The 27,842-nt window shown below is 41.0% G+C and overlaps 2 protein-coding genes across 2 annotated transcripts; both read right to left on the bottom strand.

The window, feature by feature from the left end:
* Nucleotides 1-5,057: 5,057 nt before the first annotated feature.
* On the bottom strand, nucleotides 5,058-11,459 carry pcare2 (photoreceptor cilium actin regulator 2). Its single transcript, XM_061052643.1, has 2 exons — nucleotides 8,524-11,459; nucleotides 5,058-5,427 (listed from the first exon to the last, which is right to left on the bottom strand). The coding sequence occupies exon 1, from the start codon at nucleotides 11,188-11,190 to the stop codon at nucleotides 8,560-8,562; it is 2,631 nt and encodes an 876-aa protein (XP_060908626.1). The 5' UTR covers nucleotides 11,191-11,459; the 3' UTR covers nucleotides 5,058-5,427; nucleotides 8,524-8,559.
* A 5,309-nt stretch (nucleotides 11,460-16,768) lies between these two features.
* LOC132985405 (G-protein coupled receptor family C group 6 member A) lies at nucleotides 16,769-26,186 on the bottom strand. The gene is made up of 6 exons (XM_061052754.1): nucleotides 25,978-26,186; nucleotides 24,295-24,586; nucleotides 22,064-22,933; nucleotides 21,756-21,992; nucleotides 19,345-19,462; nucleotides 16,769-18,992 (listed from the first exon to the last, which is right to left on the bottom strand). Exons 1-6 carry the CDS (start codon nucleotides 26,184-26,186, stop codon nucleotides 17,869-17,871), a joined length of 2,850 nt encoding a protein of 949 aa, XP_060908737.1. The 3' UTR covers nucleotides 16,769-17,868.
* Nucleotides 26,187-27,842: the final 1,656 nt, after the last annotated feature.

Here is a 27,842-nt window from a genome sequence, read left to right as displayed (position 1 = left end):
TAGGCCTCTGATGCAGTACATCCACAACTAAACAAGACACTAACTAGTAGCTTTATATCTTCCTCTTCACAGCCACAACAGCAGCCATTTAACTGTTAATTGAAATAGTTAATTTAAAGGCCCTTTGACAAACGTTTGTCTGAACTTAACATTAACCGGAGGAGCTGTATCTATAGCGTACTTTAACTGGACACATTAAACCCTGGAGATCATTTTATTACTGTCATGACTCTCAGCATGGCAGCCCTCCCTTCTCCTTTTGTGGTGTTGTTTGTCATTCCCTGTCTGTTTAATCCTCATGTGTCTCTCCCCTGTTTGTGTGAGTGTGGTGGGCGGGGTTTATGTTCCCAGGCGGCGCCAGGTGCAGCTCGTTGGTCATCAGGATCTCTACTACAAAGACTTCCCTCTGCCTCACCTCGCCACCAGATTGTTTCACCTCGTGTGGTATCGTACTATCTGGGCTCCTCTGTGATTACTAGTCCTCGTTGTAATATTTTGTGTAGCTAACCCCTTTTCTCTTCTCTGCCTTGCCCCAGATTGCCGTTCGTGTTTTTCTTCACCTCACCACACTGGGATCACGGACACTGCCACTTGGAACCTCGCACTGCCCCTCCCCCTTGCACCTTTTGAGTCACATTTGGAATAAACTTTTTGTAACTATATCCTGCCTGTTTGAGTCGTGCTTTTGGGTCCAGATTGTGTACTAGTCGTAACAATTACAGCCTGTTACAGGGTGGGAAAATATTCTGGTTTTCCATTATAATGAGTTCATTTCTCACAGGACAACCAGCATGATCCTGAGCTAATGAGAAAAAATCGGCTGAGATCTCCAGGAAACAAGCAGAAATTACTTGTCAAGTCGCACAGAACTTTAAAATATTAAAAGTTTTCTGTTTTAAATTTCACAGTGAGCTCTGGATCTGTCTTTATAATCTCACTGTATGATCTGTTTAGATAACAGCTTCACATCCTGCTCGTCGTTTCTCTTTTCATCTCACTGACTCGTCATGTGCGGAGCGTGTGCAGAATCAGAGGAACACGAGATGTCAGGTGTGCAGCTCTGCATCGTTTCAGGGCAGAGAAACAACAGCACACAGCTTCATGCAGAAATCATACCATCATTTATTCAGAGATCTGCGCAACACAGGCTTCATGAACTGAACATCAGAGGGTGTCAGCACGGGGAAGAAGCTCTGCACACTCATGTATTTACATATTTATCAGTCCTATACAGATTTGTTCTGCAGGGATGGTTTTCAAACTCTCGCTCCTGTTGTCTACTTCACTTTCAGCAGCAGCAAATACACTTTAAAGGTCTCATATTGTACAAAATACACTTGACTTGACCTCCATCCTCTCCGTCTTTTGCCTGCTCCACTTTTCAGGAAATGTCTTCTCAAACAGGCCGTTTGGAGATGTTCCCTTCATGACATCACAAAGGGACACCAGGATGTCAGTGTGATATTTCTTCTGGTAAGATTAATATCCCTCTCTCTGTCCCTGTCTCATTGGAGAGTTGGTTTAGCACTGATTGTAAAGGAAGAAGGCGACCAGTTAATTATCTAAATAAGAATATATGATATAAGGTGAATATGTCTCTACGCATAATTTTACAGTTGATTTTAGCCGTGAACCGCTCAATGCTCATGGTAAAATAGACGAGCTTCTTGTTTTCATATAATCACATCAAAGTACGGTTCCAAAGATGTTTTTATTTAAAGTTTAAAGACCGCTGACACACTGCAATCCCTTTGACCCTCCTGCCCTGTTGATGACAACATCCCATCTCAGAGTATGAAAAACTTTTTGTGTCTGTCTTTCGTTTTTTTTTAGATGGAATATGAAACTATTTTTTAACTTTGCTCAGTCGTTTTAGACCGTGAAAAAAACACCATGTATTTTAATTTTGAAACAACACAAAACACCACTAATTTTTCATTTTTATGATCCGTTTCAGAACCATAAAAATAGTTTGGCCATAAAGCCAACAACCAAAAGATTCACCCATAGGTAGTGCAGAGGTCTAACAAGTATTTTAGAGTTGGGTAACCTCACATTGTTTTTTAATGTATACAAGGTTCACCTCTGGACAGCTGTCAACATCTGTAAACAAGTGTTTCAAAACATCTGTAAAGGCTTGAAGATGCTAAGGTTAAAATCATATAATGCAATAAAATGGGAATCATTATAATTAAACAAATAAAGTGAAAACATATGTTTGATATCTGACAGTCCAAAGCTTTATCAGAAGATTCAGAGGAATGAACGACTCCCCTGAGTCCTCTTTGATATGTGAGGCAGCAGGTGGCAGCATTTATGCACAAAGATTCACAGGAACACTCGATTCCACTCAAACGTCTGACTCTCAGCTTTATAACGTTAATGTGCTGTGGTGGTAAAGAGTTAAAAAATAACCCATCGTCTTTTTTTCACTCTTCATTTATGAACATTTTCACTCTGTTGGGAAGAAACTGAAAAGTAAGGAAACAAAATATGAGCCTGTGTTGAAGAGAAAGTTAGTGGGAGAAAATGTCTGTTTAGATTTCTCTGTTTAGACACAGTGAAGAAGCAAATCAAGCTTTCCAACAGAGGTGGCTCCAGGTCAGAGAGGTGGTGGATGAGGATTAAGCAGGGGGGAAAGTAGTTTTAAATACTTAGCTTTCCTCCCACCACAACTTTAATGGATTCATATCTCTTGGCTTCATGCATCCTTAAAAAAAGTCTCTATATTTTAATACCTGTCTGGAGTAGAAATAAATTATAAACACTTGATGTCAAAGGTCCTGGAACAATAAATTAAACACACAGACGCTGTGTTTAGGAATAAAGACAAACATGTGCATTCTCGTACCGTTGCAATGAGTTACTGACAAATCCCTGATGGTCACCTCACACTCAACTCGTCTGAGCCACTGTCTGTGTTGTTGGAATGAAAAATCACAACTTATTCTGCTTTACATTTTACACTGGAGACTTTGCAACAAACGTCTTTTCTAATTAACTTTTTGATTTGTAAAGGGACCATGTGATTGATGCATTTTAGTTAACTTAGAGGTAGTTTACATCTGCAGAGCAGAAGAAGAAAAGATAAAAAATGCTGCTGTCCTGAAAAAACTTAACCTGCTCATTCCTGTTTTCTGTGTTTGGTTTGTTAAAAGCTAAATGTTCAGATATCTGTGTTTAGATACAGAACATGCTTGCTACAGGTTATTATACGTATTACAATCTTTAAGTAAAAGTTTCAAGTAAGTTTTACTTTAAATTGCATTAATGCTACTTACTGTTTTTCCTGTTATGATATGTATCAGGCTCAGCAACAGGTTACACATGCATTATGTAGGTCTACATTTTCCTAAATCTAAATCAGCCTCCGGATCTATACTCCTGCCTCCAAATAATCTAACACCCCTTCATCCCAATAATCCCTTGGCACACTGAGCACACTCCAAAGGAAACCTGTAAAGAAGCATTGCAGGGACTTAGAGTCACTTAGAGAAGTACTCAGGTCTTCCAGGAATCCAGATGATATTTGCAGAGGCTGACAAAATAACTTTAATGTCATTAGGGTCGTCTTAACTCTGGCTTGAGATGTACAAATAACACAATCCAGTTTCATTAAGGGAAACATACTATCCAGTACTTTGGATCTTGACCCAGACACTAAAACCCAGTGGTGATTCTAAAATTAATTGGGGGGCCCTCCAATCAGCGTTCATTAACATTATTTCTGCCGGTGTCTGGACACTACTTACTCCTCTTCCTCTTTTTCTCCTGTTTCTTTCTTCTCTCCTATAGACAGATAAGTCCTCTTTATTTTTTCTTGGTTGACTTTCATTGAAAAACTTTGGTTTTCACAGCAATAATGCATGTCATTCTTAGCAGGGCAACAAGAGTGAGTTCTGTCAGATGGGGCCACCTTAGGGAGGTATCCTAGTGTCATTGCAAAATATGCACATTTGAGCCAGTGATGTGTTTTAAAGTTTGTCAGCCCTCAGGGTCCCCTACTGGTCCCCAATCAGTTTCCTCCCTTGCCTGATGACAAGCAGCACCTCTGATTAAAGCCAGGATGTGTGTGCCTCTGCTGTTCATTTAGGGCTTTCAAATCTGCAGAAATTTCCAGGAGGAGCTGCATATGTGAACACAGACAGACACATTTTTTGCTCGGACTTCACCCAGAGTTTCTCCTGCCACACCTCCAGTATTTTTTCCGCAGTAAGTCCAAGTGAGCTGATGTGAGAACACAGCAGGATATTATCCAGAGAAATCACCTCCAGCCAATGGGAGGGTGGTGACATTTATATCCTGTGACTGCTGCACAGTGTATAGAGTGTATGCATGAGTCTGCTACGATCCCCTCTGTTGATGTTTTCATTCATTAGAAGTACTCGTATCATTGATATAAAGGCAAATGTTCTCGTTGTAGCGTTGTATAGCGGACACTACTTCTGCGTCGTTTTTTAACGTCACGTTTTACCTCAGGAGACCCCCCACCCCCCCTCCTGTCTGACAGGGATAGGCTCAGGGGTAGCTGTCCTCCTGAAATGGTCTAGATATTTTGAGGAGTGCATATGTGAAAACGGCTTATGACAGCTCTTCTTTAACTTTGTCTCTTGTATGTCCCCTCTTTCATAAGAAAGTAGAAAACGCAAATGCTTACAGGCAGACTTTGGAGTACCTTTTAATTCAATAAGGTAATTGACAAAAATAAATTCACTGGATTTATTTAATAGTGTGTTCAAACTTTAAATATTCAACACAACAGATTGTGAGACCGGCTTTTGGATGATTTTCACTTTTAATAATACGCAGTCGAGGTAGAAAACATTGTTAACAGAAATAGAAAGCTATTACAAACCATCAAAACCTCAATAAAATACATATACAAAATCATTTCTGCAACATCCGATCAATAAACACAAGTAAAGCAAACACTTACACACCCTAATCATGACTTTGTCTCCGAGCTCTGATATTAAACGGTGAGCTAAAGGGACAATTTGGGGATTAATGGATGCAAATATCTGCTATAACAGAATATGAACATGTGTTGTTGTTTCTTTTACATCAAAGGTAGATTAGGAATAAAAACAATACGTTTGGTTTATGTATTGGCTTCTAAGAGTGATATCAACTCTGAAAATGATTCAAGAAGTTATAAAAATGTTCAATAGCGTAAAAACCACTTCAGTTAATTTTTATTAATGTATGTTAAACACACACTTGGAACAAAGCTCATCAATCAAAGCTGAAAGGACAAAACAATCAGGCATTTAAACTTTCAATCCTGATTATCTATAATCCCTTTCTCCATACGCTTCACCCTCCACTTTAGAAGCCCCCGACCAATGGAGGGGGCTCTTGGCTGTTGTCACAGGTGAATTTGTATCCGATTGGCCGTCGTCACCCGTCATCAGAAGACAGCTCGGCCTATAAGAAAGCAGGAGGAGAAGAGGAGTGTCAGTGTGCCAGGGATTATGAGGGGTAGCAGGCTGAAGAGCTCACTGTCAGCAAGGTGGAGAGGTGGGGTAGGAGGGCTAATCCAAACAGGATTAGAGCAGGTGGTTTTTGTGGAGGCAGGGGGTGATCGGGCACTGTGACTGTACGTTTGAATTAGAACTAAACTGTTTGAAAAGATTTAACCGTGGGTTTGCATCAAGGTCTCCTCAAAGTACTCCCCAGGGGTTATGCTTATTTAAGAGTGAGCACGTTATAAAATCTGATGTTTTCTACGTTAAAAAACTGAGCCAAACCCCAGAACAAGTACTCCACTTTGGACCGAGGCTTGGTTTTTGAACGATCAGGACTTTAAAAAAGGAATGTCTAATTGAAAATGCTAGATTATTACATTATGTGACATGTATGATGTGCTGCTATCAGAACTAAAGTCCGCACTGTGTTGCACCTTCTATGTGTAAATACAAACGTAATCTAGTCCGAATATAATTTCTCATTTTCAGTTCACACTCTACTAATATTTAAGGTGTTGCTCCAGCTGAGATAGTTCCAATGTAGGCAGAAGTTACACCTAAAATCTTACACCTAGCTCCTAGTAGGTGTAAAGTCCTCTGTAAAATGTGGTTGCCATGGTGATGGTTTTGAAATGAGGGATATCTTGGAGGTTGAGGAGGAGCAGAGGGTTTAACCGGCTGTTCAGTGTCTGTGGCGGGTTCCCCTCGATAGATTACATCCCTCAGAAATGTTTGAAGAAGTTTTATTCACTCCTGTTTGACTTTTATTCACTCCTGTTTGACTTTTCCATGAGCCCAGATCATTTAAGTGACCTTCTGTTGTAGTTGGATATTTTTCCACTAGATAGCACTAGATATTTGACACTAGCTGTAGATTAAGGAAGTAACTTTTGTTATTACCTTATCATAATGCTTTGTCATATTTGATATCTTTTTGAGGTTGTGTTTGTGGAATAAGGTCAGTTAACAGAAGAGGAAACACTGAAACAAACATGTCATTGAAAAAAATGCTGCTCATGGATTGGTCACTGCACGATTAAGCTGCTGAGAGAAAGTATTGTTTGTGTACTTTGGCGCCCCTTGTGGACAAAGGTGTAAGATTGATCTGATTGCTGATCTTGTCCTTCATGTGTACATCATGTCTTTTGATAAAAAATGTAAAAAATCTCCTCCTGCTGTCTTTTAGCATACAAACTTCTCAGTTATTATTATATACATTATATAATCAGTGTAGTGGACATTTATTAAAAGTCTGTTTTTGCAGAGTGCACTAAATCTCCCCTTCTAACACCGACCCCTGGCAGGGTTTACAGCCATGAAAATAACAGTAAAGAAAATTATTCAATCTTGTCACTTTTACAAAAACAAGCGTCAGTATTAAATTCAGTCTGTTTCATAACCAGATTAAAAACTCCTCACAGGGGCTTTAAGTGTATTTCGTGTCTGCAACACATAAGCCATTTTGTGTTGGTCAACTAGGACACGTAAGGTGATGGCGCTTATTATGTGTCAAGCAGCCTCCTGGGCTTTCTGCCAGAAAGTGCTTTGGCTTTCACGCCAGATACCACTGCACGTGCCCCCTGTGAAACCAGGTGATAAAGTAGATGTGCAGACTTTGGGGTCAAACCCTAATCTTTAACTTAACCTTACAAAGTAGCTTTGGTTCCTAAACCAATCAAAACTGTTTTTTTTATTTTTGTTAAGCACAAAACTATGTCTAAATGACTAAAAAGTTTGTGATTTTTGTTAGAATACGATTAATCAAGAACACTATGGCAAATTTTGTGTTTATCATATTTATATTACAATTGTGCAAATTAAAGAAAGAATGTGCAAATTTTTGAAACCAAAACAAACTGATGTTTGGCTGTTCTGAAGCCTCCACTCTCCTCCAGCAACACACCTCCAACCTTTCTCCACTAGCGTTCGCACGAAGGAGTTATGAATTAGAACGCACCATAATTAGGTCTGCATTGTTGTGTTAGCAGGCTAATGCTAGCACACTTTAGTTAGCTCACAGCTTCATCATTGCACATTAATTGACACGGAATGACCATGATCTAACTACGGTTACATGACATCCAAATAAGCAGTGAGTATATGATTCTTCTTTTCTCTCGTCCTTGACTAAAACAGCTTTTATACACAAGGCCGTCCCGTCCATGTAAACACAGCCCGACAACGATACAGCTGGGGAGACTCACGCTTCTCACTCATTGTAGACAGTAATGACTCAGACAGTTTACAGAGGATATACTTGATTTCTGCTGTATTTATGTGTACAATGTCGCACATTCTGCCTTTTAATATATCCAAATCGCCTCTCTGTCCCAATAAGGGCCCCAACTTTGATGTCCTGAGTGAAGTCCTGTCTTTGTTTGAAACATCCATGGCCCCAACGAGCTAAACCAACAAATATACATGACTTTATGAGCAGTGCTGAAAGGCATAATAAATAAGGAGAAATTCCCATATGTCTTCATGATTATGAATTAATTCATGTCCAACCGCCTAGGAACCAAGGAAAATTTTGTAATACATTGCCCAAATTAACATATGTATTTGAGCTTGGCACAGATAATCAGCTGGTGATATTTTAATGCATTCCTTGACCCAGAAAATTTAAATATTGACACCAAGATTTAAGTGGCTTGGAAGACATATTGGCACTTACAGACTTTACATGGCCGCCATCTTGGAACCGCGATCTTGATGAAGTGTGTAGGCTCAAACCAAACAACCTCTAGAGGTCAAAGTAACCATATTGAGCACTATTATTGAACTTACAACACCCTTATCAAAAAGATACAACTCTACCTCCATTTGCATTTTAAAATAATAAGACATTCCTTCGAGATGTTTTAGAATAACACACATTTAGCTCTTTTGAAGCCTATGAATTAACAAAAGCTGTTTCAAAACTCAAGTAAAGACCATTTTTGACAAACAATGCACCCTTGCCAAGTGTGACTGGTAGGCCTATCAGTAAATTCCAAGTCAACAAAGCAGGAATAAAAACCAGCAAGGTCTAGCCCACCTTTCTGAATTTACTTACCAATATTTTTTGACAACAGGCTCATTCCACCTTGGCCTAACTGGAGGCTAAACCAGGCCTCTGTTCTGATTGGGTTCTTCGGGTTGAGTTGTCCGTTCCTCTTGTGGTTAGCCTGCCTCGGGAGGCCTCCCCCATTAGTCTGGGAAGTACAGAACCTCCAGGTGTGACACAGGTGTCTTGGGATTCTTTCAGGCAGAAAACTGAACGTGCATCGTGGAAGGACACGGACGGGATGATCTCTTGAGTGTTTTTGTCCGTGGCACGTGTCACTTTTCTTGGAGATCCTGGACGAGATGAAGACCTAGAGGCCGTCTGAGGTCTGTTTACAGGCGGGGTGGGAAACCTCTGGCACACTGAATAACTAGATGGCGGCAGACGGACTCTAGAGACAGGTGGTGCGGTCACAGGTAAGCTTGGAGAGGTCATCTCACCCTCATAAAATTCATTGCTGCCGTATTTCTGGCTCATTCTGTTGTCCGGGTTTTCAGATGCATTGCGCAGGTGAATGATCTTGCGTGCCTGTTGGTACAAAGCGTTAGCCTTCTCAAGTTCTGGATCCAGATCAGTTTGTGGTTGCTGTTCAACATCTCGTGCCCCCATTGCATCCTCACTGACAGGATGGATAGCCATGACGCTATTAGGTGTTGACCTCACACTGGCTCGGTTTGGCAACACATCCACATTTTGCAGAGAGGCCTTCAGGCGCTGGGAGACTCCAGTGTTTTGATTGATCATTGGGAGACTCCTAACTGAATCTTCCAGTGTCCTTGTCCCATTACCTGGTAAACCCTCAGTACTCTGGAAGGAATCATCCATCAAAACCTCTGGGGGTGGAGGTGGTAGGCTGTCGAGTTCATCGAGCTCATCCCTACCGTCAGGCCAGCCATTGTTGTTATTGTTTCCATTGATCCCTGAAACCCCTTCATTACCATTTACCGTGTCGGATAACAAAAGGATCCTACTCTTCCTGGGCTTCCTGATATGAGGGGGAATATTAGCAAGGCTCTGTCCTGGTCTCCCATCAACCCCTTGGCTGAAGGTATTGATCAACCTTCTGACTGATGGCCGTTTGGGGGGTTGGGGTGCCAACGCTGGTAAGACACAAGATGACTGATTTGTTGTCAGGGGTCCTTTTTGTGCACTTCCTGATCCACTTGAGGAATGCCTTCTTAGTCCAGCTCTATAAACCTTGCACTGTTGCCCTGCTACGTCTTTGTGTGCGCGGAAATTAGCCATCTTTGATATTTGTTGGTCCAAGTCCCTCTGGCTCCTTTGTAGCTCCATCATTATGTTCACACATCTGGCAGATGAAGAGCGTTCAACTTTGGATGCAGTGACAGCAGTCTGCGGCCTTTTTACTGAAGGCTGCCAATCCTGCATATATTTTTCACGCATGTAGAGAAGAGCTTGGCAGGGATCTGGTGGGGAGGAGTTTGACCTCTTTCTTTCAGGCCCATCCACTTCATCATCCTCATACTCTTCATCCTCATCATCATCTTCCTCCTCATCCTCTTCATCATCTTCCAGGTTGGGTAAATTAGCTGACTGGGTATCAAATGCACAACGGACATTGTTTCCAGACCCACAACTTCCTGACCCAGCACTCCCCCTGTGGTTGCGGTGTCTCTCAGAGCCTGGCAGACTCTCATTTTCTCCACCGATGCCACTGTCCTCACTGTGCAGTGCTGTGTCCTCTAGGATTGACTTCCTCATGGCAGCCCCTTCTACCCGTGCCAACACCTGAGTCAACCTCTGCTCTGCCGTCTGCTTGGCCTGCAGCTTCTCAAACAGAAGTCTAGAAAGCGAAGAAAAATATTCCACTGCTTCTTCAAGGGTGGTATCACCAAGAGCCTGGACTGAGCCCCCAACAAGCCTCATTTTCTCTGTTGAATGCTGAAGCAGTTGCTGTAACAGATCTGGGGGTGGCTCGGGGGGACATGCCATGGTATTTCTGGGTTTGGTTTGCATCACAGCTGGGCCCAACATCCCTGAAGGTAAGGCCATAAAGTCCCCATGCTCCTTTAACATCAGCTCCCCCTCCTCAGCCATTTCCTCCAGAGCCTGGTTGATCTCCTCAAATCGCAGCACCAAAGCAGACATCATGGGCTGAAGGGACAGCTGTGTCTGAGCAGCCTGGTCGAGCAGACCCAGCAGGGTCTCATACTTGGAGATGTTTGGGTTCAGAAAGGCGTAGGCTGCCTGGTGAGCTCTCACCATGTGTGGAGGGAAGTCCACCTTCACTGGGACAGTAAAGGACTTCTTCCTCTCCGAAGACCTTTTTTTCCCTTTGTTTTTCTTTCTTTTCTCCATCTTTTTAATCTTAGCTGTTTGTACAACCCCATCATGTATTTCTTGTGGCAAATCAATCACCTCTATTTCTGTAATGTTCTCTGTGTTTTGGCCAGCCGATGTGATTGAGGCCAAGGGAGAATCGTTGGTCTCTTTCACAGGTTGTTCTTCTGCGCATGGTGGAGGTTCATTTTCATTTTCATCAGTCTTCAAACATTTGCTCTCCTCCTCGTCCTCATCAGGTTTCAAATCAACAACGTCATGTTGTGATGTTGTGGAAATGAGGCTGGTTGGTTCTGCTTCAGCAGGAGAAGCATTTGGAGGCTCAGGTCCACTTGGCTTTGAAAATAGCTTCCCTTTGGACGGAGAGCAGCCCATTTTGCTTTCAAGAAAAGCTTTAAACTTCTCTTTTGATGTTAAAAAGTGGGGTCCATTGGTAGGTTTCTGTATCAGACAAGGTCTTCTGTAATCATCCTAAAATTGCTGATGCTAGTTTAAAAGATTTTTAGGCTTTCTCCTCCGAATAATGTGATGAAAACCGCGCAGGAAAGACACCTGAAACCTGTCAAGTGAAGTGATCACTACCAGCGCTTTCCCTGGTAAGGAACTGAGAGGATAAGACAGATTGGGGAGGGAGGGGGACTCTTTCCTCGCACTCCTTCAGGACGCACAGATGGTTAAGGGTATCAGCATACACACGCACACACACACACACACACACACACACACACACACACACACACACACACACACACACATAAAGGCATTTAGATGTAAGACTTTAAGCTCATTAGGTTAATCAGGGCCAAGTTGGTCAGGTGGTGCTTTTACTGTCATCCACTGTGCTGTTTGTGAAATGCCCAGATTCACCTGGAAGATTGCTCTCTCTCTCTCTTTCTCTCCTCACACACACACACACACACACACACACACACACACACACACACACACAGAGTTTAAGATAATGATCTCTACTCTGTTCTCACATACAACATTCTTCTCACCAGTTTTGCTGACATACCATCATGTCATTATGACAGTTTTGCATTCGTCCTAACATCTTAAAAAGATTTGACCAAATTTCATCACCACCTTTTACTTTTAGTTGTAACAATACCAATCTAAAATTGTACTTGTCTAAACTTAATTATCAACAAAACAGTTTTCCTATTGGTATTAATCCAGCCTCTAAAACAGGCCACACCTGCACACTGACTACTTGATTGGATGACAGGATCCTTTAAAGACTTTACAATATCTATTTATATTTCAATCCCTTTTATGTAAAAATAGGTATTTTCAATTCAACTAATGATACTTCTTTGGCTACAAATAAGCTTTGTGTCAGTAACTCAAGCTTTAAAGATATTTTATAAACCCTTTGTTTACAACACTGCCAAATAAAAAATAAAACATATACACAGTTCCTGAATAAACTCCACTTAAACCCATGGGGGTCATGTAGACCAGGTGTGAACATGGCTACTTGGTAACAGGAAGTACAATCGTTCACACTTCAACATACATCTCAAATAATTAACACAGCCTACTCACTGCTTGTTTGAATGTCAAGTCATTGTTATGAGATCACAGTCATTCTGTGTAAATTTACATTCAATGTGAAGCTGCAAGCTAACTAAATAGCGCTAACATTAGCCCGCTAACACAATAATGCAGGTCACAGACAATTGCAGCTCGAGCAAAGGATAATTTTGTCAGCCGCTTCTCTAAACTTCTCTGCTTGAACACAAGTGCAGAGGGGCTGGCAGTGTGTCGCTGGAGGATAGCCGAGGCTTCAGTGTGGCTGAAGTGTGGCCAAACAGCCGTTTGTTTTGATGCTGGTGCTCAAGGGCGACATCTACTGGATCAAAAAGTTTCACATTCTTCCTTAAAAAACATTAAACCATTAACAAACAATGATGCAGGATCCTGACACAGAGAGGGAAGTTCTGCACTCATGCGCATGAAGGCAGTGTGAGTAACATGATGATTATTATGGACTGAAGTGATGATGTGATATAAAACTTTGATCATGAAGCCTGATGTTTCTCTACTGCTCTGCAGTGTTTCTTTGAATTACATGGACAACACAGCAGACTGGAGTTTCTAATTAAAGTGCAAACACAGACAAAGTTAAGGCTGTCAATTGTGCTCGGATCACTAAACCAATATTTTAAACCTTGGTGTACCTGGAGTCTAAGGTTAAAACATGAAGGCGTAACAGACGTCTTGGTCAGACTGAACATTTGTTAGTTTACTCAAGATCGTAGTTACAAAAAAAAAGTATTCTGGACAAGCTGCTACGTTGCTATCCAGGAGAAGTGTCTAGCTTAAGAAAAATAATGTTTTGCAACCGTTTATTTGTCTAGTGTGTGGTGTCAATTGGATGTTAGGTATTTCACAGCTCCAGATCTGGAAACGTAAATATCCAACATGTTTGATGTTTACGCCGTTGCATACTTTAACAGCTCAAAAATATGGCGGCAGACATAAAAACAACTGTGCCCCGAGCCAAGTGGAAGATCTGTAAAACAGAACGCATGCCAGGACAGCCAGCTGATGATCTGGATTGTCTTCCATATTTGTTTTTCTTCTGAAGTCACATTTTATCACGCAGGTTTTTGTGAGATCTCATATCTGTGGAATTGCCACTGTGAAATTGTGACTAAATGGCAGGTGTTTAGTCTTGAAGTCTGGCCAAATCGTCTAGTGTGTGCGTTCAGAGGATTATAATGTCAAAAATCTGTTTAAACTGTCCCTTTGGCTGTGGTCTCCCACGTTTTTTAAATCAGTTAAGATTTGTGAATTGTCTGCTTTAGTGAATGTTCCTTCACTGCTGCCTCAGATTATTAAAGCTCATTTTAGCCTCAAAGTAAAACTTTAAAAATGTCAGACAGCAGCAAAAGCATCACTGACACTTTACAGAGTTTCACACAAGACCGGCCACTTGGCATCTCTTACAATCATTATCATTCATTAACCATTAAGTTTCATGGTATAATGTGCCATCCTGTATGGTTGTGGATGTCTTTTGGATAATTCCAGCATGGTAGAGTTTCCGACAGATGCCCGAGCCGGGCTGCGAGTCTGAATGACTCTGTAATCTCTGCCACCCACGCCCAGGTGTGTCACCGTTTCAGGAAAAGAGAGTAATCTGCTGGACGTCATTCACAGGCTGTCTTTACTTTGGTACTCTTTATGAGTAATTTAAGGTACTTGAATGTTTTCGTTCACTATTTTTTTGTCTTTTACTTGACAAGACAGAAAACATGAAGAAGATAAAGTGATGAAGAGCTGGGGCTGGAGCCAAACCTTTTCAAACTAAGCAGTGCAGACTGTCATGACTTATTGACATTCACAGTCACATGTTACTGTTTGATTTGATAACTAATGCTTTGATATGACTGTATTCCCTCATAGTCTCTTTTTAATTTTTAAGTGCCTATGACATTTTATAAAAGATATGCTGTGGTCCAAAATAAAACTTCCACATTGACTTGTGGTTTCATGCAGGACCCTCCCAGCGATCTCCTAAAGAAAGAAAAATGACTTCTCTGGAAGAACTCATTTGATTTACTTCAATTAAAGTCCATTTTTACAAGGAGCATAGGACAGACACGTTTCTTTTTTCTTTTCTTTTCTGAATTAATTCATTACTTCAGAGTAATAAAAAGCATATTTATGTCCTGAGTTCTGACTCCAAATCTCACAGTTAGGAAAAGTGTTTCCAGTAAAAATCCCTCCTCAGTGACAGCAGAGTGACAACAGGAGGATGTGATTATCTCTTTATTTTAATATAAACAAACACTCTGCAGATTGTGTCAATGACCTGTGCTGCCCCACATTCTTAGATAAATAAACTTTCGTACCAAAGTGAAGTGGGTGAGCTCACACGTGCGTTAAACTGATACGGTGGTAAATCCTGCATCACACCTGATGTAATCTCTCTTCGGGTTCATCCATCTGAACACACAAACAATGATTCTGTCAGAGACAAAAGCTGCTCTGTGACTGACTGTTTACATAAAAAATGTAACATCACGAAGAGAGGAACAACCTGAATATCTGCTTCTTAAACCAGGAAGTATTCAACAGTTTCCTCTCAAACTGACAATCACACATCAGAGTTTGTAAAAGAAACTCTGATTCAGATGGTGGGAAGTGTTTTCTGTTTGGAGGATGGGGGACGCGATCACAGAAAAATGTTCCTCATCAGTGAGATTAAGTTGTTGACTGTGTTTGAGCTCCTGGTTGGTCAGTGTGACGAGTGTTTTTATAGCTCGGATCAGCAGAATTGGCTGAGCTTAGTGTAACAGTTTTAGAAAGAGGCCGGGCTATTCTCAGCTGGTTCCTCTTTGAGCTTCTTCTCTCTGGCTTCTTTAACAAGAAAATGATTATAATCCTCTGAAACTGCTGCGAGGACATCATGTCAGGAGCTGTTTATTTTCTAACAGGCTTCTGTGGACACAGAAAATGTAAACAGTTTAAATAAAGCAGGTTGACGCTTCAGTTTTTTTACATTCCCTTCTGTTACTTTGACTCTGTAAAAGTGGTAATCTCATTAATGTGATACGTATCCCAGCCTGAGGGGATTTTCAGGAAAGTGATCAATGTGATTAGATGTGCTCTTGTGTGTTTTCTCCTCATTTTATTTTCTGTTATGGCTGTATGTTCCTTATGCTGTTTGTCTCTTCTCCACTTCCTGTTGTCTTCAGCTCTGCCCACGTGAAGCTACTGATCACTTGACCAGGAGCACCTGGCCTCAGAGCTTAAAAGCCCAGTGCTGTCTTCAGGAAGAGAGGCTTTTTGAGTTGGCACTGCTCAGCCTCTCAGTCAGGGATTGTGTGTTTATTCACATTAGTTTCTGAGTTGATCTTTGTTTGATCATTTAGTTTATGTGACAATAATACATCCCTTGGTTTTGACTTTTGTAATGTGTACGATGTGTTTTATTGGGACAATTTGTGGGTTTGTTGTTAGCCCCATAGGGCTGCCTTATGGTCAGGTGTAACAAATTGGGGCTTAATAACCAGATAGAAAGTAGTCTCTTAGGATTAATCTAATGAGATAAGATGAGTAACTTTACTGTCCACTGGCCACATGTACAAGATGTTCAGAGGATCCAAATGCTTTTTATCCAAGACATCAGTGCAACAGGAGAAAAAAACAGACAAACTTGTGTTGCTGTGGCTCAGTGGTAAATTTGGTTGTCCCTTAACCAGAAGGTTGGGTGTTCGATCCCCAGCTCCTGCTGTTACTTGTCAAAGTGTCCTTGGACAAGAAGCTAAACTCCAAGTTGCTCCCACTGCTTAGTCAGCGTTGTGTCAAAGTGTATGAATGGGATGGACACTTTACATACAGTAGCAGCCTCTGTCATCAGGGTGTGAATGTTTAGGTGTGACCTGCTGTGTGAAAGTGCTTTGTGTGGTCAGAAGACTAGAAAAGTTCAAGACCATTTACAAAAAAAAAAAAGTTGTGTAACATAAATTAAGCTTACAAAGAAGCTTTAGGAATATTACTGAGGAGACCTTGATGTTGCAGTGCAGGAGAGATGTTTGTAACTGCAGGAATAAATACTCTCTGAACTGTTTATAATAAATGTTGTATATGTATTCATTTCCTGATTTGACACCTCTCAGAATGAAATCATCTTGCTTTACCAGTTATGTAGACACTGGTTCAGGTGTCTCGTTTTATGATTATAGTTATTTAAATAGGTGTGTATGGATTTATATGCATGCATGATGTATGTGTGGGTGTACATGGATATATGTATGAATTAATGTACAAATATGCATGTATGTGTGTCTGAATATATATTATTTATTGTATATAAACTGAACTTTTATGGTGCTTTTGAAAAATGTGTATATCTTTGTGTTTTTTATGTGCTGTGTTGTTTTTACTGGTCTTGAGTCTTTAAAAAGGTTTGAAGTGAATTGATTTTATTTATTTATTTAAAATAGAGACAGTGTACATTAATGAACATACACATGTAAATACAGACAATGAAGTATCTTATCTCATCTCATATGCCGGATTGTAGTCATAGCCGTATTTCCATCTCCTTTGGCAGGTTGGTGGTTCACACGTACACAAAATGACATTTAACGACAATGACGAGTAATGACCAAACAACAACATAGACTGAACATTAGCGAGACAAAAACCCATATATCCAAACATCAGCTGTTTCAAACATTTTATTCTTTGACTCCACTCGTGTATAAAAACAATCTGGTTTCAGCAGTGTTATATTTATTCTATCATCCTTTGCACTCCTTATTCCTGGACTGTTGTGCATTTATGTGTTCATGTCAGCCAACAGAGCTGATTCTTTTGACTGATAACAGACTGATATATTTCATTATTACTGACTTAAACTTGGTCCTATACGACGTCCATATATTTTTTATTGATCATTTACAAACACTGTCTTTAAGCTTTAAAATTAGTTTGTAATCATGAATAATCAGGGCGCAGATGGCCTAGTGGTTTATTTACATGCAGCATGTACAGAGGCAATAGTTATATACCAAGCAATACCAAGCAGGCGGCCTGTGAAGGCTCCTTTCCCACGTCATCCCCCACTCTCTCTCTCCCTGAGTACCTACTCTATCAACTGTCCTCTCGAAAAAAAAGGCAAAAGTCCCAAAACAACGACTTTTATTTTAAACATTTTTTGGGACACTTTCATATTCCTATAGACTTTTGTAACACGTTCATTACTTGAAATATCCTTTAAATGTTCACATCGATTTAAAATAAAACAGGACAAGTTGAGAAGCACATTTTGTCACAATTGATTTGCTTTAGATCTAATCTAAAGCTTTATTGATATATTAGATCTACTCTGCTAAAGCTGCTGGCTTGTGGTAAAAATGAATCAAAAGTCAAAGATCATTTGGTTTAATGGACTCGTCTTTGTATACAATACAAATGAGTCATTGTCACTCTTCCACTTTTAGAAAAAAACATTAACTTCACATAAAATGCAGCACAGCATGACTTAGTAAAGATATGATAAATACACAGAACACTTTAAAACTGATTTTTTTAGAAGGATATACTTCTGCGTCTCCTGATCGCATTTGTTTCTCGAGAAAAGGGATGAATCTTTTCGTCGAAATCTGTCTTTACGACCACTTCAGAATCAGAAGGATTCTCTGTTTCTAGGCTGCTCAGTATGGTTGTTGTACTTGTTACAGAAAACCTGTCGTATCTTTTAAACGCTGTGTTCCGTGCATGGATATCTATGTTTATCTCGGTGTCTGACTCGAGCCCACATCTCCTCAGAATCCTCTCAAACACATCTGTCTCTGGCCCCCGAAGAGCTCTGTAGCACCTGGGTACAAAATGGCAGAAGATGATGCCATAGGTCGACACCAGAATGGCAGAGGCCTGCACAGGGGTCCTCTTCTCACCGTGGGTGATGTAAACCGGGATGAAACACACCCAGACGAACAGATACATGAGCATGCTGAAGATGATGTAGCCGGTTTCACTGAACTCCTGAGGAACTTTCCTGCCTTTGAAGGCCAGGAGGAAGCAAACCAACGCGAGCAGAGCGATGTAGCTTAGCATCACGCCAAAGCCGATGAATGTGGCTCCTTCACTGCACTGGACTAACCTCACCATGCTCTGTGGGGATGGAGGTGTGTCGTCGATATCAGGAGAGTCAAACAGCAGCCAGAGGAGACAGATGATCCCCTGCAGAGACGTTATGACGAGGATGATCACAGGCGGCTTGTAGAGTTTGTGCAGCTGCCTGTGTGTGATCTGACTGAAGGGAAGGAAAACCAGGAAGGTGCGGTAGGATTTGACCAGGATGCAGGACACACACAGGGTGAAGCCCATCGCATACATCACCTGACGGGCCTGGCAGAGGTGCACGCTAGGCCTCCCCATTAAGCATATCACGCTCGCAAAGCTGACCGCCAGACCCACCATCATCACACAGGACAGTCTCACCTCGGCTTTCTTCATCGGAGCGGAGTCTCTGTGCACCAAGAAAATAACAAAGACAACAAACAGGAGCAGGATCCCGAAGACTGCGGCCGCAAGCATGCTGATGGGATGAGGATCTCTCCAACGCAGGAAGGACTCCCATCTCGGCCCGCACTCAGTCCAACCCTTCAGAGACCAAGTTCCATTGGGACACTTTTTGCACACATGAAGATCTGTTGGAGGAAATGAAGATGATGAAAAAGTTAAGATTCAATTTAAATAATCCAGGAGGAAAGTCTAGTGACATATTGTTCTAAGGGTTAAAAACAAAGACACAGTAGCTAAAAAAAAAAACAATAGAAGTATGGTAAGTTAAATACATGAAGTTGCAGTCTGCAGCAAGCCACCAGATCTGCTTCTCACTAAACTAGACTTTTTTTTTTATGAATTATATCCGACTTTCAGCAATATGTTGTTGGATTAGGTGCTTCTTGGCACAAGGACCCATGCATTTAACTGCTGCCCTAGTGGGTTTATATTTGAGACTAAAATACAAAATAGAGTCAACATATGAGACATGCATACCCCAGTCATCAGAGTAAGTCCCCTCCACACACAGGGTGCAGTTATAACAGCAGGATACGTTCAAGATCTTCTTTACTGAACCAGGAGCACAGCTCTCGGAGCATCTGGACCGAGGAGTCTGAGAGAGGACAAGAGAATTAACATTACATGACCAGTTTGTACAGAGTTTATTAGAGGTAGCATTAGGTAGAAAATATCTAGATCATTTCAGGAGGACTGCACTGATTATTCTCCTGACCTGGCTGTTCACACATGCACCGCACAGCGGGAGACTATCCCTGCCAGACGGGAGGGGGTGTGTGTGTGTGTGGGGGGTCTCCTGAGGTACAAAAATGCAGCAGAACGGACGAAGCAACAGAGTCCACTATATGATGCTGTAATGAAAATATTTGCTTTTATATCAATGCTATGTGTAGTTATTAGTTATAAGCTTATTAACAAAAGAGTGGCAAGGAACATACTGGAGGACAGAAAACATAATGCAGCCTCTTCATTACGTGCTTTGAGATCATAGCGGTCTCATGCAGACAGGTTATGCACTGACTCCACCACAGAAATACTGGGGGTCTGGCAGGAGAAACTCTGGGTGAAGTCTGAGTTAAAAATGTGGCTGTCTGCGTTCACACATACAGCTCCTCCTGGAAATATACAGAGTTTGAAAGTGTGAAAGCCCTGTTGGTGTTTCTGGTTTCTACAATGATTAAACTTATTTTCATATGAAACGATGTAACGGTTTAACCTTCTACAAGAACATATTTCTAACATCCGACATCTAAATCTTCTCTCTCATTAACAGTAGCTGCCAAAACAAAGTTTAGTCCTGTTATTAAATGACAAACTCTAGGGGGAGTGTAGATATCTCAGCTACAAACCTTTTTAATTACATCTTCTTGGTAAAGATTATGTTAATTTTAATCCTGTTTTTGTAGCTACACACCAGGGCCAATATTTTACATTATTTGGGGTCTAAATGACCAACAGGTGTGGTTATTTATTGCACATAAAGAGAGATGTTTATGTTTTTCAGTCATATATTCACAAGGTCAAAGGAGCAATATGTAACTCTGACTCTCTTGAAACCTTTCTGCATTCTTACCTCTCTCTATTTTTCTAAAGAGAGATTCATCAATATACTGTATATCCTAGTTTGATCACGTTTCTGCTCGTGGAGCTTATTAGAAACATACAGAGGCTTTTTAGGTCGGGTACAATCACTTCTATCTGAACCAGTTCTCTTGCCCGCTTCCATCGCTGCAACACCTGTTGGTTTGCGGTTTTCCTGGCAAATCGAGGGGCGTCCAAAACAGCCTTAACCGCCTACCTTCTCTGGTCCAAACAAATCCAGACCATTCAGGACCAGAATCTAAAGTTAGAAGGAGGACATACTGACTGCTGCATTGTTGTCAGAGAAGCCAACACTTCATCATATCATGTTTCCTTAATGTCTGATCATATAGTAAGGTCATAATATGGTTTAATTCAGTAGATATCTTACATATTGGTCCTTTAAGACTTGATTTATTGTTTTGTCTTACTTTGGATAGTTTTTTTTTAAATTAATAAACACAGTAATGAAAGAAATTCAAACACACTGGAGGTGGGATTTTTTCTTATTATCTAACAGTATATGATCCATTACAGTCTGTGAGGGTTCAGTGCTCAGGCGTTAGGGGGGAGATCAGGATTCAGCAGATGATGGTTCAGCAATAAAACATTTTAGAGACTAAGATAAAAACATACTGATAATTATCTAAATTGTTTTTGCACGCTCTCAATCCTGTCAAAATATTTTTGCTACTCTTACACACTTGCACCTCTTCTCTTATAGCGTCTTGTCCTGCCCCGCCTTATTACAAATCTTGATTTTTCTGTGTTTCTGCATTACTTATAATATTCATTAGCAGTATACTCAAATTACACAGGTTTTGAAAGGAATCTCTTTATATTCCGTTATCACACCAGGTGACGCAATGTGTGTAGCTAATGACGCGTATCAAAACTTCATCATAAACTACCAGACAGTGATGGAAGCAAGCAGCTGCAGAAAAATATTAAATCAATCATTTGCATTTACTGTAGGGACGTAAAACTGATTTCTCTCTGACTCCCTCCCTTTAAATATGGTCAGCAATTACACTTTGAGGTGTGAATACCTGGGCGGCCCACCAGAGTATCTTCTATGTGTGACAATGTTTCCCTTTTCAGATATTCTTTTGATATTTTTTTCAAGTAGGACCTTAAAGAGCCACAGCTAGTCACTAAAGAGCCGCATGTGGCTCAGGAGCCGTGGAGTATCGCAGCTCAAACCTGTTATTTTCGATTGAGTGTTGCGATGCTGAACAGTAACTACACTGATACTGTAGCAATCATATCTGCATCCTGAGAGGAGTCGGTGAGCTCTGCAGTCTTACCGTGTTGTTGACTGTTGAAATCCAGTTAAAATGTTTCACTAGGAGTTCTATTTGTCCATTAGAGATGTGGTATTTCCCAATCCTTCTTAATCTTCTGTGCTGGCTGCCCTCCTCCCACATTACGAGATCATAACCGTTCACAAAATCACCGTTTTCATCAAAGGAGAAAATCTGGTCCTCTAGCTGGAACTCGATGTTCTTCAGTTCTTGGAGAAGCTGCAAAACAAGGGAAAGGATCTCTTTGTAAACACTGAAGACATTTCCCCAAACTTTTCTTCATGGTGATTCTAATGTCAGGTTGATTTAACCCCACATTTGTAGATATCCATTCTTACCTTCCACGGTGGGAAGTTAATCTCTCCCGAACATGAAGAATTGTTGCACTTCAGTAGCTTTTTGAGAGCATTAGCTACAGCCCACACTGCTATTCTGTGAGGGAAGGCCTTACTTGTATCCAGAGACTTGACAAGATAGTCATCATGTTGCTCTTGGGGATGTGTGATATTGCATGCATCACCAGATTTTATCTTCAGAAGGTCGTTGGATGGACAGTAAGGCAGAGGCGTGTTAGAGAAACATTCGGGGGTGCAGTTGAATCGTATGTGTTTGTATTTTTCTATGAAGAGGTTGTGTCCTCCTGGGGTTGCTGCAAGATTCTTGAGATAATTATCAAATGATTCACTCTTTCCTGCAATGAAGGTGAAGCCCAGAATGTCCCCGACTGTGTTGATGCCGTCCATTTGAGCAAGAGACCAACTACTGGACCAGGAGTCACTGGCAACCCAGGTCCGTGAGGTGTTAGTCCTTATCATTTCCTGAAAGAGGGCATTCACCAACTCTGCTCTGAGGATGAGCACAACCACCTGTGCACTGGAGGAGCGGATCTGCTGGGCGATCTGCCTGATACGGTGCTCTCTCTCTAAATGATCCAGGTAATGAGGCAGCACTTCCTGGAAGGCCAAACACACACCGTTCTCCTCAGCGTCCCACAAGAAGCTCTGGAAAGCTGCTCTGCCGTAATCATCGTCCCCGTACACAATGCCGACCCAGTTCCAGTCGAAGTGTAGCATCATTTTGGCCAGAGCTTTGGTCTGATGTATGTCACTGGGAATAGTGCGCATGAAGACTGGATATCGAGTCTTATCGCTCAGTTCAGGTGAAGACGATGTACTGCTCAGCTGATAAAGACATAAAATAGAACAAGAAACATATTGAAAAGCTAGAAAATGTATGTTAAGATACTTTTGAATAAATTCATGTATTGGACATTTACTTTACTTTGCCTGAATCTAACTTGTAACAGTGACATTCCACCCTATTTGTTGTTGTCACAGCAGTCCAACTTTCTGAACTGAAAGCACCTGAACACACCAAAGTCGACTTCCCAACTCGGAAACTTGGACCATCTGGTGAGCACATGAATGCAGATTTCTGCCCCCTTCGCATCGAGAGGTCTGCTGGTCTTAAAATTAGGTGTGGTCAGGCGCACAGGCGATGCGTTTCTATTTTGAGGAAGCAATGCTTAAAATCATCACTTGTGATGTGACCAACATATCCAATTACGGAGACTAGAACAATTACTTGGAATTACAGGGACTGCTTTACATTGGTTTAAATCCTACTTATCAGATCGATCTCAGTTTGTACATGTTGTCCTCTAGGAACACCAAAGTTAGCCATGGAGTGCCACAAGATTCAGTGCTTGGACCGATTCTCTTTATATTATGCCTCTTCTGGGTAATATTATGAGGAAACACTCCATAAATGTTCATTGCTATGCAGATGATACTCAGCTATATGTATCAATGAAGCCTGATGGCACCAATCAGTTATGTAAAGTAGAAACGTGCCTTAAGGACATTAGGACCTGTTTGACCAGAAATCATTTGCTGCTTAACTCAGACAAGACTGCAGTTATTGTGCTTGGCCCTAAAAACCTCAGAGATACTTTTTCTAATGATATAATTGTCTTCAATGGCATCAGCCTGGCATTTAGCACCACTGATAGGAATCTAGGAGTTCTATTTGATCAAATCCTTTAACTCTCATATAAAACACATTTCAAGGACGGCCTATTTTCACCTTTGTAATACCTAAAATCAGGCAGTTCCTGTGGCATAACAATGCAGAAAAACTAGATGTAAGTTTGCATTTGTTACCTTCAGGTTGGATTGTTGAAATTCTCTTTTATCAGGCTGCCCTGGTAAGTCTCTAAAGACCCTTCAGTTAGTCTAAAATGCTACAGCTGGTGTGCTTTTGAATATTAAATAACAAAAAGTAAGGTCTTATACCTGCTTTTTGTAAAGTGTCTTGAGATAACATATGTTATCAATTGGCGCTATACAAATAAAGATTGAATGATTGATAGAACTATGACGTGCAAGTGTTGGGATGAGAAAGTGTTCGACATTTGTAGGTTTACACACAAGAAAAGTATCTACATTTTTACAAGTTTCACTTTTAGAAGCAATAAAAGATGATATTTTCTTAGCTTCCAATCTAGTGGCTTAAAAAAGAGCACGAAGAGTTGGTAACTTACGAGAGGGACCATGAAGACATTCAGCAGTCTGGCCACAGCGATGGAAACCTCCGAGTACAACCCTCCTAAAATAATTTTGACTGTCGGTATGGAGTTTGTGTAGTCACACTTCACAGTCAGAGAGGTGTTGACTGCGAGCATGTGCTCCACGGTCTGCAGAGCTTTGCTGGCGTATGAACACGTGTCACACATCAAATATCCAAGACGCACCCCTGGGAGGAAACCAGCTGCGTTTATCTCCTCGATTTCATGGATGATGGCCAGAGACAACATGAAGGACTCCAGATCGAAACTGAAAATCAACAAGGACGGAGAATCATTCCATTAAATATGATCAAACTATTGCACAAAGTAGAAATTCTTTACTACAAGTGGAAAAAAACAACAACTTCTTCTGGAAATAACTTTTTTGGAAAAATGGCCGACTCTACCACTGAGCCACAGCTTACTTTGGGGCGCACTGTAACAAAACAGGACCTCTGTTCCTGGACAATCAACAGACCCCAGAGCCAAAAGTTTTAGTACTTTCTTCTTCACACATGCACAAAACTTTATCCTCACCCTTTTACCCAGCTGAATGTGTGAATGCAACAGACACTTTTTTCATCCTGAATTCACCTGGATTTTTCCCGCCAGCCCTCTATTTAAAGCTCCACGCTTAACTGATGTCGGACGCATCAGTAGTAGTATTACATCCAATGACACATTGCTCTGATATGAAGGTAGTAACTATCATTATGGCATCAGACCGTATTGCTTCGTCCACTATTTCTCTGTCATCCTCTTTACACAATACAAAAAAAGCTTAAGGATGCACTGACACTTGTCATATACTCTGCCCAAGCATACTTGACCCCTAAAGTCCAGTTTGTTTGAATAGTGTGAGTGCTCCGTACACTTCCTCGGCCCTGGCACAGTTTGAAGAGGTGGGTTTTGACACAATACGGTTGCTCATGCATGAGAACAAGCAAAGGTACACAACATGGACTGACATTGAGATTGGCATCCGATTAATTCACATGCTGCCTCCAAATACAGAGTCCATAAAACTCTTGAGCATGTTATGATTTAAGTTTTTATTGTTAAAGGCTTTATATGCGATTTTTTGATGCAGCAGATGTCGCCCTTGAGCACCAGCATGAAACCAAAACAACTTGCGCTACATTGTTGTGTTAGCATGCTAATGCTAGCGATCTTTATTATGCTCGTATCTTCACACTGCATGTCAACTTACACGAAATGAGCGTGATCTAAAAACACAGTTAAGCAGTGAGTACAGTATGTTATTCTTCTTTTCTCTAGTCCCTCAATTAAACAACTTTTATTTGCGAGGGGAGGAGTCAGTCGCCGTCCCACCAATGTAAACAAAGTGAAGATAGAACTCGGAAAACTTGGAAAGCATCACAGACAGTGGGACTCGGGTGTTACACCCATTGTAGACAGTCATGACTCACAGAGTTATTTTCAGAGGATATACTTGATTTCTATTACATTTAAGTGAGAAAAATCGCATATAAAGCTTTTAAAGAGATCCAATCCTGAACTTTCAAACAGACATCTCGTTTACGAACACAGCTGTTTGTGGAAAATTGAGGATTGTAAAAATGTCAGCGATGAATAAAGGTGATCCATCAAGAAAACCACAACAACTGACAAACTTAAAGGAAAGGACGTCATACTCACTCTGAGCAGTGGAAGCGCTCAGGTTTGACCCGTTCATGAAGAGCGGTCACTTTCTGATGACACGGTAACATGATGCCGATGATCACGTCTCCGTCAGCCGCAGCTCCACAGGCAGGCTGAGCAAAGTCACATCCATGCACAGCTGTGGGGATGCAGGTGAGCAGAATCAGGGCCGAGAGCAGGCTGCTAAACACTGTACACTTCTGCATGATGAGAGGAAAATCACTTCAGGGTTGTGCAAAAACACTTTTAAAGTCTCACTAAGAATATGGGAGGTGCTCGATAGAGAGTGTGCAATAAACCAGTTTCAAACAGGAAATCTTTTTCTTGAATTAAATCATCAATCAGGTATTGTGAGGGCGGAGCTGAGAGCCTGTCTATGGTGGCTGAGCTCAGAAGGCTGAAAATGTAGGTTAATGTGTTGTCAGCCGTGCTAAAAACTTACTTTTTCTCAACTTAACATCCTTTTACTGTCAGCTGGTATCACATTTCATTCAGGATGTTTTTATCTGGAAGCTCTCATTTTAATTTGCGATTTCTCTGAGGCTTGTTTGTGCTAAGTTGATAGTGTAGGGAGTTATTTTAACATAACACTGATGTGGCTTTCAGTTCAAACTCAAATTGATCAGTATGAATTAATGACTGCAGAGATGGTTTGGTCCCTCAGACATGTTCATTGACTTTTGTGTAGTAGTCTGTCTTTGTAAAGTGATACACATCAGCAGGGAACTAGAGGGCCAGTGCCAGTTCACTACTCTTTTAGAAGACATCGGACCTCCAACTAGTCAGGGCATCAGTCCGTGCAGCCCCCTCACTCTGACGTCTCACCATTAATGGATGTTTTTTAATACTGTTTGTGCACTCTGGCCTTTGTATACGTGTGTGTGCGTGTGTGTATCGTGTCTCAAATAACAGACAGCATCCATCAAGTAACTACAATTTAACTGATATAAATGAAAACAACTTTTCGTATTATAGTCCATGTTCACAGAATATGCCACCCAAATTTCTAAACATTCAAATGTTTAACAAGTCAGTGGAACAATAAAGGCAGAAAAATAAGTTCAGTATTTACTTTACTGTAATAAAATAGATTCCCCATGTTTTGTTGTAAACACTCTTTAGATCCCTCCAGAGGCTGTTAGTGCATCCCTCAGGGTTTCTTCTCACACGTTACTACTGATCAAATCAATCAGAGTCAGAATCAGAATCAGGGTTTAGCACCAATCAGTTTATTGGTGCTAAACAATTAACAAGGAAAGGAAAGAACTGCCTGTGTCACTTTGTTGGAAAGACTTGTGCTTCACTGAATCTTCTCCTTTACCTGTGTCTCTATTCTGTATTCATTCTATCAAACAAGTTCTTAGTTGTAGATTTACACTATTTGTACTCAAGGTTTGAATTGAAAAGTTCGACATTCTCTTGGGTGAAGGATCCGAGTGCTTCAACACATGATGAGATAATTGTGTATAAAAGTGCACAGATGGAAAATCTAATAGAAAGGATAGTTAGTGGGGATACTGGAAGTCAACATAGAACTGGTGTTGAAATTAACACAGCACATAGGCTACATTAAATCCAAAAGGATAATAACACATCGGGCAGGCCGCACAGGTTTATGGTCATGGACTCGCTCTCTCTCTCTCTCTAAGTTTTGATGATTTAAAAAAGATCTCAACGATCTTTAAGAAGTTCAAATAAAGGTCAACACGATCGGTAAACGTGACGCGATTGATGCTGATAGCAAACAGATGAGTCAAAGTGATAAATTCAGAAGAAAATGAGAGCAGTCAGAGATCATGTTCACTCAGGTCAATTAATGTTTGAATAAAAAACTTTCTATAGGAAACGCTGCTGGTTAGCTG

This window comes from Labrus mixtus, chromosome 12 (genome assembly GCF_963584025.1).
Source record: "Labrus mixtus chromosome 12, fLabMix1.1, whole genome shotgun sequence".
NCBI classification, from domain to species: domain Eukaryota; kingdom Metazoa; phylum Chordata; class Actinopteri; order Labriformes; family Labridae; genus Labrus; species Labrus mixtus.
Note: the sequence above shows the minus strand (reverse complement) of the source record. Positions and strands in the feature narration are given on the sequence as shown.